Source organism: Ornithorhynchus anatinus, chromosome 15 (assembly GCF_004115215.2).
Source record: "Ornithorhynchus anatinus isolate Pmale09 chromosome 15, mOrnAna1.pri.v4, whole genome shotgun sequence".
Lineage (NCBI taxonomy): Eukaryota > Metazoa > Chordata > Mammalia > Monotremata > Ornithorhynchidae > Ornithorhynchus > Ornithorhynchus anatinus.
In genome coordinates, this window is record NC_041742.1 from 23,579,656 (window position 1) to 23,595,144 (window position 15,489).

At 42.0% G+C, this 15,489-nt stretch overlaps 1 protein-coding gene across 1 annotated transcript in view; it reads left to right on the top strand.

Moving 5' to 3' along the window:
* Window positions 1–15,435, top strand: part of BMX (BMX non-receptor tyrosine kinase) — a 33,508-nt gene extending 18,073 nt beyond the window's left edge. The window contains exons 11-18 of the mRNA XM_029079754.2: window positions 2,055–2,182; window positions 3,410–3,484; window positions 5,300–5,471; window positions 7,225–7,441; window positions 8,208–8,272; window positions 11,257–11,375; window positions 13,434–13,591; window positions 15,041–15,435. Coding sequence (XP_028935587.1) covers window positions 2,055–2,182; window positions 3,410–3,484; window positions 5,300–5,471; window positions 7,225–7,441; window positions 8,208–8,272; window positions 11,257–11,375; window positions 13,434–13,591; window positions 15,041–15,115 — 1,009 coding nt within the window. The 3' untranslated portion in view covers window positions 15,116–15,435. The remainder of the gene's footprint in view (window positions 1–2,054; window positions 2,183–3,409; window positions 3,485–5,299; window positions 5,472–7,224; window positions 7,442–8,207; window positions 8,273–11,256; window positions 11,376–13,433; window positions 13,592–15,040) is intronic.
* The last annotated feature ends 54 nt before the right edge of the window (window positions 15,436–15,489 follow it).

Below are 15,489 nucleotides of genomic sequence, written 5' to 3' on the forward strand. Positions count from 1 at the left end.
GGCAGTGCCTGGTGTCAAAATATGTTATTTTTGAGTTGAATACTAGGTAAGAATTGATGCTACAGCGTAAACTCGTGCTTGCTGTAACAGACTAACCCCGACAGACACCTGAGGAAGAGAGACCCAAACACAAAGAAAGAGATAAATAGAGTAAACGCACAGATAGTCACAACAACTAACTCAGAGAGATGTGGCAGGGGGAGATGGACCCATCCAGACTGACAGAGACTCTCCCTCTGTTGCTGTGCACCACCACCGACCACGATGGCAGTCCTGGGTGAGCAAGGGAACTCTGGTTCTCCTTGGCCCTTAGCTGCAGTGCTTGACTCGCTCCTGCCAGAATGCAGCAGTCTTATGTTATGGGTGACTGAGAAAGATGACAGTCACCCCTCTCAGAGCCATTTTTGCTGCTGATCTTCTCCTCTAGGAGTTAGTTCTGCGTGGCAAGCAGAGCACACTGGGGGACTGGGTTGATATGCTGTGTGAGGACCTTCATGGCCTCACCCCCCCCAAATCAATTCCCATGTAGGAATCTAGTCAGCTCCACAAGTCCCCTTTCATACAAACGGAAGCATCAATCAGTCCTGACCTCCTCCTTCTCTATGTAGGAGGCTACAACTTGCATACGCTTTGGGGTCCAGAGGGAAGAGAAGCTGAGGCTCAGTGGTGTTCTCCACTTTAAGCAGGATCATGTCAACTAGGATAGTTACAGGAGCCATCATATTTAATAATGTTGGTATTTGTTAAGTGCTTACTATGTGCAGAGCACTGTTCTAAGCGCTGGGGGAGATACAGGGTAATCAGGTTCTCCCACGTGAGGTTCAGAGTTAATCCCCATTTTACAGATGAGGTAACTGAGGCACAGAGAAGTGAAGTGACTTGCCCACAGTCACACAGCTGACAAGTGGCAGAGCCGGGAGTCGAACCCATGACCTCTGACTCCGAAGCCCAGGGTCTTTCCACTGAGCCACGCTGCTTCCCCAGCCTATTTCAAAACAAGCTGCTCAGAATTTCCGTGCTCTCATTAAAATAAGGCTAGATTTTTCCTGTAGGAAAAAACTGTCCACAAAAAGGCTGGACATCAGGATTACAGCAAATTAGGCTCTGATGTGCTCCTTCTCTTCTTTCTCCTCCTCTCAGTCCTTTTCCTTCTACTTCTCTTTCTCCTCTTCTTCCTCCTCCTCTTCCCTTTCTTTCCCTATTTTTAACCTGCATCTGCTCTTTCTGAGAGTTACTCCTTTCAGCTATGCACAAGATGAAATTCTACTACTAATAATAATAACTGTGGTATTTTTAAAGTGCTTACTATCTACCATCTATCTATATTACTACTATCTACTTACTATCTACAATCTACTTAGTCTCCTATGGACTAAGCCACAGGGTAGATGCAGGATAATCATGTCAGACAGTTCCTCTCCCACTTGGGGTTTACAGTCTAAGTAGGAAGTAGAACAAGTATTTAATGCCCTTTTCATAGATGAGGAAAATGAGGCACAGAGAGATTAAGTGACTTCTCCATAGTCACATAGCAACCCAGTGGCATTGCTGGGATTAGAACTCAGGTTCTCTGACTCCTAGGCCTGTGGTTTACACACACACAAACACAACCATACACAGAGACGTGAGCCTTCCCAATAGCCCTTTCCACCCTTGCCTTGCCAAAGGCTCAAAAGACGAGGGATGTCTCCCAGCATTGTCTCCCAGCACTTAGCAATTGTCCTAAGTGAACTGAAAAAACTTGCGTCGAGAACTATTTGGTGGATTTTAGAGTGGAGACAGGTATTCTTTCAACTTTTATCAGTGACTTCCACATCATAGTTATAAAAGGGAAAGACATCATTCAGACTCATGGAAGATATATGACAGAAAAAGGTAATACTAAATTACCCCTCTCAGTTTGTTTGGGGAAGAAGAGAGAAGTAAACTTGTTTCATTAAGAGAAAATGGATGTCAGTGACTGGTTTTTAAAATAATTAGCTATATCATCCCATGATTTAATTGAATTTTAGCTAACGGAGGAGTCTCTAAACACCCTTTACCTTATTTTTCAGTGACAAAAAAGGAACCGTCAAGCATTATCATGTGCACACAAATGCAGAAAACAAATTGTACCTAGCAGAAAATTACTGTTTTGATTCAATTCCCAAACTAATCCATTATCATCAACACAATTCAGCAGGTAATTCTCTTATCTCTCTCTTGTTGTTGAATGTGAATTTCCCTTTTCATAGCTGTTGCTATGGTGTACTTAGTGATGAAAAGAGCATTTTAGAATGGGAAAGTCTAGTTACCGGTGGAATCATGACTGTTTATGAATGTACAAGTTCTGGAAACTGCCGAATTCATCATGCAGTGAAGAAATTGTTCTCAAAACTCCTTATATTTTCTATTCTAATACTTCTGCCTCCAAGTTTTGCCTTAATAGTAATGGTGATCACCTGCTGAGTGCAAAGCCCTTTGCTAAGCATTTGAGAAGTCACAATAAAAGCCAAAAACATAATCCTAGCCCAAAAAGGATTTTATAATTTATTGGGTGAGTTGCAATTTAAAGCAGGTAACCCCAGAAAGATCAGGAGAGAAATATGTGTAACAGGAGAGGGGGATCAGATCTTGGGACTACCAAAGAAAAAAAAATATGCACCAGGAAGCACCTTCCAAAAAAGGATTATTTTAGGCAAATATTTCTCTTCTAATTTTTTTCTTTTCAGTTCCTTTAGGCATCATATAGTCATATAAATAAAGCAGAGTGACTCTAAAACTGTGAACTAGCTTAGATCAACTATATTAAGTCCAGCTCATTTTCTTCAGTGCTACCCATATCTAGCCTGTTGAAGCACTTGGAAGAGGTCTGGGTCAAGACAAAGGTCACGATCCCTCCTGTGGTTGTAAATGTGATCTCCTGTCAACTCCTGGAACCTCCTTGGAAGACTCTCATTTTTGCTTCTTCCCCCAAGAGTCTCCCAGAGCTATGATCTGTGATACCCATAAGCAATGAGAGGTTTCCCAAAATTTTTATAGTTGGCCATTCCCTCTTTAGTACCCTCAGATCTCCCCTTTCTCAGCCCACCTCATTTCTCATCCATTCCTGCTCCTGTGGCCAGCCCTTACCTGACCTTTCTTCCTCTAAAGAGGAGCAGTAAGGGATGCGGGGCAAGAGATAGGAGCACAACCCAGAAAAACCCGAATTCAGTAAAGCGAGCCCAGCTTGGGTGTCCCTAGTCAATTTACTAACTGATATAATGTTCAGAGAAAATTATAAATGGTAATTCTCAGTGTACCTTATACTGGACTACAAACTAGGTTGGGCTTTTAATTAAAAGGTGACTGAAGCACTACTTTTGGAAAGCACAACTTCTGTATCAGGAAGAGGATGAATATAATATTAATGGTCCTGTTTTTATTATAGGCATGATTACCCGGCTTCGACATCCTGTTTCCAACAAAACCACAAAGGTCCCCTCCACAGCATCCTTGGGAACTGGTAAGCGGACAGACTTTTAAACACAATCATTCATATTTACTTAGCACTTACTGTGTGCAGAACACTGTATTAGAGCTTGGGAGAGTACAATATAACAATCAACAGACACATTCCCTGCCCACAATGATTTAATGTAATGCCCCAGTGTGTGATTTTATTTCCTCAAAAAATGTAAAAAAGAAGTTGGTCTTAACCAACTCCATATTCTCCATAAGAATCCCCTTGGGAAGATTGAGTTTTATCACACTGTCCCAAAACAGTGCTTTCAGATTAACTAAATATGGTCCCATTTTGAAATATCAATCAATCCATAATAGTTATTGAGCGCTTACTCTGTGGTGAGCACTGCACTTAAGCACTTGGGAGAGTACAGTACAACAGAGTTGGTAGACACGTTCCCTGACCACAAAAACCTAACTCAGCCCCTCCTAAAATTTTGTTGATTATTAATGCCAGAGCTTCTCTTTGCACGGTAGAGAGTGCTAACAGTGAAGCCACTGGAGAGTGGAGAGAAAAGTCTGTTTCTCACTTAGCAGATTCTCCCCTATAGCAGCATGCTGTGCACACCATATGAACTTAATAAATATTGCTGCTGCTGCTGCTGATTACAATCATTGATCACCAAATGCCTGGTTTATTCTGTCAAAAGCACAATATATTATATTGCTATAGAAGTCACAGATTTACACAGATTTGTCTTCTGGGTGAAACCAACTTGACATGGCACCCTGCCCTCTTTGCAGCTCTTTGAAATTTCCATTCCTCATCTATCCCATTCACGCTACCCCCACTACTTCCCTAAACCTCTCCGATTATGACCTCGTGGTTCCCATGCACCAGGAGCCAGACCAGCCTCAAGTAGCCTTTTAAAAAAAACTTATCTTAGGCAAGTTGCCCTGCCCCTTCCCTGCCTTTACAGCCCACTCCTCCCAGGGCTTCCAAAGTCATGGGGATGGGACAAGACTGCCTCAGACAGAGGCAACATGGGAAAAAAGCATCAGCCTTTCCCTCCCCCATCTACCCCCAACCCCTCCTGCCTGTCCTGTCCTGTCTTCTTGGTTTGAAGGTTCCAGAAGGCGAAAGCTGCAAGGAATGGAGGGAAAAGGGTGGAAAGTCAAGTATAAAGGAAAAAGCCATACCACTAGGAGAATCACGGATTCAAGGAGGATTGGATTTGGGAGAGCAGCATGTGGAGCATCTCTAGGAGACTCAGGGAGCAGAAGTTGCACTGAGCCCCAAGAAGGGTGGAGATGGGCTGCAGGCAGGAAAGAGGCAGGGAAGGTAGAAAAGAAAGTAGACAATGGGATGGAACACTGCTTCACCCCAGTAGAAAATTCACCCAGCTATTGTATTCCATTTTATGTGCCCAGATCAGGATTGTGTGTCTGTCAACACATACTGAATGCTTGTTGATTAAGCAGTGTGGCCTAATGGAAAGAGTACAGTCCCTAGACTTCCAGGCCTGTGCTCTTTCCGTTAGACCACATTCTAATCTGGACCCTGCCACTTGCCTGCTGTATGACCTTGGGCAAGTCACTCAACTTCTCTATGCCTCACTTGCTTCACCTACAGAATGGGGATGAAATACCTTTTCTTTCTTCCCCCCCATAGACTGTGAGCCCCACTGTCGGACAAGGACTGTGTCTGGATTGATGATCTTGTATCTAGCCCAGCGCTTAACACATCATAAGTGCTTAACAATCCACAATTCTTATTATTACTACTAATAATAACACCAGGATTCTCCTTAGAATGTTGTTTGCATCTACCTCCTGGTCCCTAAGGTCACTAATGGGAATCTGTTTTACCAACTAGGAGTTTGGGAACTGAAACGAGAAGAGATTGTCTTGATAAAGGAATTGGGTTGTGGACAGTTTGGAGTGGTGCACTTGGGGAAGTGGAAAGGGAAGTATGATGTCGCAGTTAAAATGATTAAGGAAGGAGCAATGTCAGAAGACGAATTCATACAGGAAGCCCAGACCATGATGTGAGTATCCCAGGTTAAGTGAAACTGTTTGGCTAAAGAGAGAAATACATGAAAACCTCTGGGATTTAAGGTTAATTTATGAGATTATCCCTTGTTCAGAATATGAACAGATTGAGATCTCAAATTTTAAATTTTGAAACCTGTTTTTTTCATGAAACATAGTCATCACTTTTTTATAAAACTCGGTGGAGCGTACTTGGGAATTCATAAATCATGTCATGCAGGGAGGTTTGGGATTTAGGGAAGAAAGGGATATAAACCCCCTAAGGTCACCATGTTGGTGGAGCGAGAAGCTGTTTGACAGATCGGTTACAGAGCTATGACAGGGTGATAACTGGATTTTCAGTTTTTCAGAATGTTCTCATGCCTTTTTAATAAATTAATTTTACTTTTGAATATTCCGTGACATGTTCTTAAAGCCTCCGGAAAGATCTTTAAATAAAAGGGAAGTTTTAAATCCTAGCCTTCAAAGGGTTTCAATACTGTTCCCATACCAAAGCTGTCATGGGGTTGAACTTTGAGGTGAGTGTTTCTTTTGTCAGTCAGTAGCACACTTCGCTGACCCTGCCATTATAGTGTCCTATGTTTGAAGTCTCCGGGCCAAAAGAAGATGGAGTTTTCAGGCAGAATGGAGTTCTAAGCCCACCGAGGGACAGGGACCATATCAAATTCCCATCTCTATTCTCTCATAGTGCTTAACATAGTGCTGTGGACAATAAATACTTAGTAAATACTATTACTGCTACTAATGGGAGTAGACCCAATTTGGTGTCTTTTCACATTCCTGCTTGGAATCACGGGGGTTTTGTCAGAGACCTGGGATGTTGGAGGCTAGAAATCCAGCCGAGAAATCTGCAGTGGCAAAAATGACGGCGTCTCTCGCCTGGAGCTGGCATCGCATAACCGCAGTTGCCTGTATCACCCCCAGGGAGTTAATACCTATTGGCACTGACATCCCTTTTGGCAGCAGTCAAGTCCAGATCCACTGCTACCCTTCCGTTTGAGAAGTTATATTGGGCTAACTGGGTCTTTAGAAATGTGGATACACGTCTAGAACTATTACAGTCAGCACCTTATATTTGGACTAGGAGAGAGGAAGAAGAGGCAGTTAAAAACCCTGCTTGTTATAATGGGAGTGGATAGTCTGCATATCTAGAGGAAATATTAAGTCAATACTCATAAGTATAAAAGGTACATTTAATGACCACAGTCGCTTTAAAGGGCCACTGTCTCTAATTGCCCTGTATATGAATTAGAGTATTCTGTAAAGAGCTCCATTCTTCTTGAGTACTTGTGCTTTCTGACCAAGATGGACACTCCTTTTCTCTCTTTCTCTCTCCAAGATGGGAGGGGAGAGGAGTCAAAGCCTCTTAATATTAGGGTGATGCCAAGACAACATCTCGGAAGGCATCTTAGGCTAGGGTAGAGAGGACGAGACTGGAAATCAGGAGACGTAGATTATAGCTCTGCCACCTGCCTGCTGTATGACTTCGGGAAGTCACCTAACTGCTCTGCGTTTCAGGTTCCCCATCTGTAAAATAGGGATAGAATACCTGTTCTCTCTCCATCGAAGATTGAGTCTTGTGGAAATAGGATGGGGACTTGATCTGATTTTGTTATCTTATTTCTACCCTGGATTTAATTAAGTGTGCCTAGGGCATATAGTAAGTGCTCACCATCATTATTTTTTAAAGTAACGGGGAAATACGAGAAGGAATTCAAAATTCAAATTGAATAGAATGTTTCGTTCCAGGAAACTTAGTCATCCCAAGCTCGTTAAACTCTATGGAGTGTGCACCAGGAGATATCCCATCTATATAGTGACTGAATACATCCCTAATGGCTGTTTGCTTACTTATTTAAAATGCCACGGAAAGGAACTCCAACCCATTCAGCTGCTGGAAATGTGCCATAACGTCTGTGAAGGTATGGCCTTCTTAGAGAACCTTCAGTTCCTACACCGAGACTTGGTAAGCAAAGTGTTTTGTGTTCAAGGAATGAAAGGGGAGTAGGTGGCTATAAAGCAGCCTGGTGTTGTACTGGGGAATTAACAAAAGCAGATGGGGAGGAAAGAATTTGTTCTAATTTAGCACTCGTTGAGAATCTTTAATTCTAACCAGTCATTTATTCCTCAAGGAAATGCCTTGTGCCAACTACTCATTTGATATAAACTGCAACTATAAAACCTAGAGGCATATACACTTTTTTGAGTGTATTTGATTGGAAATCTAGCTGTAGAGAATGTTCTGGACTACATTTCGAATGAATCACTTTGACTTGTCCTTCCTCATTTCATTTAGCTTATAGTGGAGCAGATTCTGTCATTGAGAAGGGAGTAAACTCACTTTTTGGAGGGCCATTAGTCTTTTAAAGTCATAAGCATCCATTAGGTCCATGATTGCTTTATGGCCACTGACTGCTACCCCGAGAGCCAAAATGTATTCCTCTTTTCTCTAAGACTAATTACTAATCTGATGGTGGGACTGATGATGAGTTTAGTGGCTCATGATTGGGTTGAGTGAATTGAGAGTATTCACTTAGGTTTCGGGTTTAAGGATGAAAGAGATTGATGTGAGGAATAAAGAATTGAAAACCATAAGTAAGAAAGATAAAGTATTCAGACACTTGGCAGTTTGGTTTCTAAATGAACACTCTGCCTCTTGATAAGGAACCGAAGTAAATCATTCAGTTCTCTTTTATGTTAGCATTCATCCCATTTTCTTTTCTCATCTCAAGGCTGCTAGGAATTGCTTGGTTGACGGTGATCTGACTGTGAAAGTAACTGATTTTGGGATGACACGGTAAGTTCACTGTTCAGGGTAGGCCTCTAAAGACATTGGACTATGGAATTCAACCTGGTACAAATCCTAATCTTATTCCACCTGGATTACTGTAATAGTCTATTTACTAGCATCCTTTCCTCTAAGCATCACTCTTCTCAAAGTCTTTGACATAAAGCTGTGTAGATCATCTTTCAGAAATGCCAAACAGAGCCCATAACTCCTTAGAATCCTCTAATAGTTCTCCATTGCCTCTCGCATAAAACCCATAATCTTGATCATTGGTTTTAAGGCTCTCCATCAGCCGGTTCCCTTGTATTTTGCTTCCTTTGTTCCCCACTAAGATGTTATTCCCATGCAGTCATCCCTCACACTGTCAACTGTCCCACCTCTGACCTCATTCCATTCCATACCTGGTTTGCCTTCCCCCTACAGCCTCATGAAATCACATTTTTCCCTTTCTTCAAAGCCCTTCAAAAAAGTCGCCTTCCAATGAGGCAGTCACTGATTAATCCCCCTACTCTACTGGTCATGGCACTGTTACCACCTCCTCACCCCTGTGGATCATCTTTTTCAATCAATTATTTATTTTCTTCTTGTGTTTGTCCTTTTTTCTACGTTCAAGAATTCCTAGCACTTGAGTATAACTTTCAGATTGTACTTGTCTTCCCATTTTTCCATAAACTCCTTGAGGTTAGGGATAGTGGCATGAATTTTCTATATTTGATAAGTGCTTTAGTGTTTTCCATCTACTCAGAGCTCAGTTGCTATTGTTAATTGTGGTGATTTGTAAAGTGTTGATGTGGAGCGTTAAGGGCTGGAAAATCATTTCTGAGTACATGTTGTATGTTTATCAAAGAGAAGTATTATTTTATAAAGAATCATCCAAAAAATAGGATTTAAATAAGATGTCTTTGCTGAATGACATTTTTTACCTTAAACCAAGTAAGAAAGGCCTCTTTCTGTTGCACAAGTAGGCTATGAAAATTTTCTTCTTCATTCCATAAAGTTTTCCATAGCCCTAAGTAGGGTGTGAGACTGACCTTTTGAGATAATATTGTTGACGTTAACCACTTTACTAGTAAATCCTACTATTGGAAACATTTTTTCCTTTGTCTTCGGCTGTAGGAGTAAGGACAGAATGTTTACTTTAGTTGTGAATTTCCTGCCTTCCCATCTTTCATCGCTTGGGTTCCCAACCCTAAGGTTGTTTAAACTGTAGGGTAATTTCTTTTTGTATGTGTGTGCAGGAAGTTAAGAATGCAGGTTTCATATTTGTGAGTTAACAGATAAAAGAACAATGTGTTTTTTCCAAACCTGTAATTTTCTAAAGTAGGCCAAAAATGTAGTTTCAATTATGCTGACTTTTTGCCTTGCGTGCCTGACACAGCGCAAGATTAAAATGGAATTACAGGGGAGAAGGGAACTTTAAGATATCCTTAAATTCAACCTAGTGCTGTTAGCAACGGCATTGGCCAAACCTACCTCAGTAGTAGAAATAATGGTGTTGATCATCCATGAGTACCAAGTGCTTGAGAAAGTAGAGAACAAGTACAAAGCATGGTCACTGCCTGCTGTAAACTTTCCTCTTTTACAAATCCTCTAAATGTTAAATTTTGGAACTGTTCAACAGGCAGGTCACTGAAATTTTGTACCTGTTTCATGTGTGTGAGATAAGTGTTTATAAGTAACCCATGTAATGGTTTGGATTTAGAAGAAACTTCCATTTTTAGATATAATTTGAAAATTTCCTACAAAAATTGTAAGATTTTAAGGTGACTTTTAAACAGCAGTTAAGTTGCTTTGGTTCATTATTCTCATACCCTGAGAATGGGAAAAATCCTAGGTTGTTTTTTTATCCACAAAATAAAATATAACAAAATACAGAATATTAGGGAAAAGCTACAGTGAAAAACTAATTTGGAAATCTTTGTCTCTGCTAAACTAGTTTTTCCAGTCTTTATAATAGCACTGAAAACCTTCTTAAGAAGCATCTGCTTATTCAGACTTCCCTTCTAATGTTCTGATTCTATAGTTGTATGTTTTCTCCCAAAAGCTAATAAGAAATTCTTTATAGCTAGTTCATGGAAAAATCATATTAAGGAGGCCGTATTGCGTTTTATTTATAAATCACCTCAAATGCCTCTGCACTGAGGAGTAATAACAAGTGAGGCCTAACAGAATAAACTTCATCTGTTGAGTTTTTTCATAAAAAAAATAGTTCCAAATTTAAATAACTCAAAATCACACAACCCGAAGGATCCTAACAGTAATCTTTGAAAGCTTTCTCTGCTCTGTTTTTTTTTTTAATTGTATTTGTTAAACACTTGCTGTGTGCCAGGCACTATGCAGTTCTGGGCTAGACACAGGCTAGTCGGGTTGGACCCAATCCATGTCCCATATGGGGCTCACAGTCTTAATCCCCATTTTACAGATGAGGTGACTGAGGCCCAGAGAAATTAAGTGACTTGCACTCAGGTCACATATCAGACAAGTGAAGTCGGGATTAGAACTCAGGTCTTTCTGATTCCCAGATTCGTGCTCTATCCATTGGACCAAGCTACTTCTCCCCACTTATTGGTTATGGCTACTACCTGAGACTGCATCAAGTGTTACACTTGGAGATCTACTGCACATTAACTCTTTTTTGTTATTATGGCAGTAGCATATTGGAACAGATCCTTTACTGAAAGCTGTTCTTAAATACAATCAATCTACATCCAAAGCCTTAGTACAGTGAATTACACCCAAAGGGTGCTTAATACATACCGTTACTTCGATGATTACTAATCCTTGGCACAGGTCAAGGGTCTGCGGGGCTTGTCAGCGGGGCTGGCTTCAGATATTTGTCCGCCCTGAAAAAGGACACAATTTGCCCCTCCCTTCCATTCCGTATGGTGTCAGTTCATTACTTCGCACAAGCAGGGCAGATAGTGACTGTTATGGGTGGGAGTTGCACTTGTCAGTTCATTGTGTAGTGACCAAACCCTGTCCTTCCCTTCCAGGTATGTTCTGGACGACCAGTATGTCAGCTCTGTAGGAACTAAGTTTCCTGTCAGGTGGTCCGCACCCGAGGTTTTTCACTACTCCAAATACAGCAGCAAGTCAGACGTGTGGGCCTTTGGTAAGAACGCCGATGGACGGCATACTGCAAATATTTCATAGGCCAAATCCCAAAATAAATACAGTCCTCAAACCCAAGTCCTTCCCCATTTGCAAAGCGAAAATAAATAGTCTGAGTGACCCGGGAAGTGACAGGCAAGGGATGGACCTAAATGAGTTTGCATTCTTGGGTTGTACATCACGATGGTAATGACATGGTAGAGAATGTATATCCTGCTGGATACTTGCCAGGATTTAGAAGTGATGCGGACATATTTCAGCCCAGATTTCAAATTGCTTCACTTTTCCTAGAATTATGACCCTGAGATTCTGCTGTGGCAAAATGGGGAGATGTGCAGCATTTTTGTGATTTCCATTTAGCCCCTCTCCGGCTTCAGTTAATCTCTTTTTCTTGTGAAAATCCATATTTTGTCTCATTACCCAAAGGAGAATTTATTGAAAAATTGTTCCAGACTGTGAGAAAAGGTTAGCTTCTCTGAAATGGCTGTTGTGTGTGCTTTATTACGGGTCCTTCTACCCTCGGAATTACAATGAGGCAGTATGTTTTCAGTCCTTATCAAGCCAGTGAAGTAAAAGGAAAAAAGCTATCACAAAGCCAATGAATAAATTAAAATCGAACGGAATACCGGAGTGCAATTATAAGAATTTGTGTTTCTGTTGGCTAGCTGGAAAAATAAAACCCAGCCTGGCCCATTAACAAATATTCAGGTTCATCATCTGTCCCCCTGTCTCCCCACCCCACTCTCCTGTCTTAAGCTAAGGAAAGGCACATCCGTGTTGTAAGTGTGGATTAAAATCATCCGGTGAATCTTAAATCGTTAAGTGTCGGTCAGTGAATGATTTTGTGATATAGTAATTTTGATGTAATACTTCACCCCCTTTTCTACAACTTCCATTGATATCTGTTATTCAGTACCAGACTGGCCAGGAATACTAGGGGACAGAGACTGGAATGTTACATTGAATTTGTCCATGTAAAAATGCTTTAGAATAGCCCTGTAGAGAGGCACGCCGAGTAACCGTTCACACCAGTTGAATATCAGAACCTGTAATAAGTCCTTCCTAGACTGGGTAAAAATTTTGAACCCATTTTCATGGCTGCATTAATAGGAAATGATCCATTTTCTTTATGAAAAACAAAATAGCACCACTTCCAAAATTTCAAATGATCTCATTAGTAGAGAAGTGTTAAGGAGCAGCAGTAGCTGTACCTTGCCATCAAGCAGGAATTTGGCAAGACCAAATTAGTAACTTGTTTAGACAAGCTAGAGGCCGTAGTGGGGCTAAGCTAAAAATTGCACAAATAAGCTAAAAACCAAATTGCAGTTGTCCAAATGCAAAGACCATCTTTAGACACCTTGCAAGAAAAGACATGGAGGACCTAAGGAGATAGGAGGAGGCAGGCTTGAATTTTCTCCTTGATGGGTGAAAGATCATCTGTCCTGTCAGGCCCTTCTGCCTTGAAGAAAATCCCTACCGAAGGCAAACTCGGTGGAGGAGCTTTTGAGTTTGGCATATAAAATTCATTCTATCGGTCGTATTTACTGAGGACTTAACTGTGTGCAAATCACTGTACTAAGCGCTTGGGAGAGTATGATATAGCAATAAACAGACACATTCCCTGCCCACAACAAGCTTACGTTCTAGATAACTGATATTTCTGGGTGAAACAGCATGACCTAGCGGAAGGAACATGGGCCTGGGAGTCAGATGATCTGGGTTCTAATTCCAGTTCTGCCACTCCCTGCTGTGTGACCTTGGGCAAGTCACTTAACATCTCTGTGCCTCAGTTTCCCCATCTGCAAAATGGGGATTCAATACCTGTCCTCCCTCCCACTTAGATTATGAGTCCCATGTGCGACCTGATTATCTTGTATCTACCCCAGCGCTCTGTACAGTGCTTGGCATATAGTAAGTGCTTAATAAATACCACAGTCATTATCATCAGATTCACTTAAATGATGAAAATCTGACTTCAGTATACGAAGTGCATTTCACATTCCTTATTGTTTGGCTTTTCTTTTAATGCTGAACATCCACCCGGGGGTCTTTGTTACAGGGATCCTGATGTGGGAGGTTTTCAGCCTGGGGAAACAACCCTACGAGCTCTACGACAACACCCAGGTAGTGGAGAAGGTCTCCCAAGGTTATCGGCTCTACCGACCGCAGTTAGCTTCCGACAGCATCTATCGGATCATGCACAGCTGCTGGCGTGAGGCAAGTGCCCGTGTACATTTGATCGGATTTATTGGTTTCGGGGGATTCTCAGGGAGACGCGATGCTCTAACCGTCTTGTTATAGGTGGTCCCGACCCTTCTGCCATGTGCCACGAAACGCCTCTTTTCCTTAGACCCCCTCCCCAGTAGAGTAGGGTTGTTTTCTGGTAGATAAAGTTGGTTGGAACCTTTTGATGACTTGAGACAAGATCCAACCTAAATATAAAGCAAAGCCCTGTGACGCTGTATTATTTTTCCCCTGAAATGGAAGCTGTGGAATTCTCCAATCCTGGGGTCTGAAAGAACTAACCCTGTTTTATCCCTGAATCGGGGCTAGGGGTGAAGGGCTAGGGCAGTCCAGAGAGGCCAAACAGGGCCCTAGGCTGGCTCAGGGAATGGTGAGGAGCCCCCTTCAACACTAGAGCATCTTGACTCCAGCTCCGCATCACCACTGCTGCAACATCACTGCTCCGCCACTCACTCCCGCCCCATCAGGTTTTCCACCAGGTCTGAGAAAGTTGGGTAGCAGAGGTAAGAATATCAGGACTGGACCAGCGTGGTAGCAGGAAAGATAGCAACATGAGGCTCTCACTTGTCTCATACAGCAGTGTTTCCTATCAGGAAGCCAGCCCAGATAAAGTGGGCTGTGTAACGGAGCTGGGAGTCAGATTTATTTCACTCCGGAAGACCCGTGGCTTCATGGTATTAAGTTGTAGCGGTGTGGTCCTGGGCCCCGCTCTGGACTCCAGGTGGCATTGCTGAATTGATACTGACAGAGAACATCGATGGAACTCACTAAAGCTTTGCAGTCCGGTTTTTAAGATGTAGATTCCTGCCCCGAATCTGACTCATTGTCCTCCTCCTATTGTGGCGGGCCACAGTAAGCACAGATTCTGAGGAGATGCACCACCATAGAGTTATGCTACAGCTTCTCAGCTCCTTCACTTCCCAAAATGCCAGCATCAGCAACCTGCATGCAGTTGTACAGTTATATCCCTGGAGCAGTGGAAATGTTTTCCAGCAGCGCAGCCGTGGTCACTGGGAAGCAGTGTGGCCTCGGGAAAAGAGCATGGGCTTGGGAATCAAAGGACCTAGGTTCTAATCTTGGTTCCCCCACTTGTCTGCTAGGTGACATTGGACAAGTCACTTAACTTCTCTGAGCCTCAGTGTCTTCAGCTGCAAATGGGGATTAAATCCTACTCCCTCCTACTTAGACTGTGAGCCCAGTGTGGCACAGAGACTGGGTCACATTATCTGAGACATGATTATCTTGTATTACCCAACTCATGGTACAATGCTTGGCACATAGTAAAAACACTTAAATACCATAAAAAGTCATTATCATTATTTTTCCCTCTGTCAGCCTGAGCATATTATAACAATATTACTGACTATATTATTGTTTAGAAACAATCTAGTGACAAAACTATTGGTTTTTGTTTCCAAGTAGCATCCAGAAAAGCGTCCCACCTTTCAGCAGCTTTTATCTACTATTGAACCTCTCCAAGAAGATGACAAGTCTTGATGAAGACAGGCCACAGAGCTTGGTTGTGAATGTTGGTGGCTGCACCTTCAGGCTTTCAAGTGGAAACGAGGGAACGGATGCTCTGAAATCTAGATACTGCAATTCAGTTTTACCCTGCTTATTGTTTACCCTTTAACTCACTGAGAAATTGAACAAGGTAAGATTTCAAAAGAGAGCTCTTAAGATTGTGGGGGGTGAGTGGGGTAGACCTGTAGTTATCATAGGACGTATCACGGAGGAGTAGTTGCATTTGTTTATTCTAAGGATGAACCTGTATTGGTTTTTTAAACATTGACCAGGAAATGAAAAATATTAAAATTTTTAAGGTTTATTCTTTCATACAGAATTCTTCTTGTGTTCCTCAAGCCTTTATC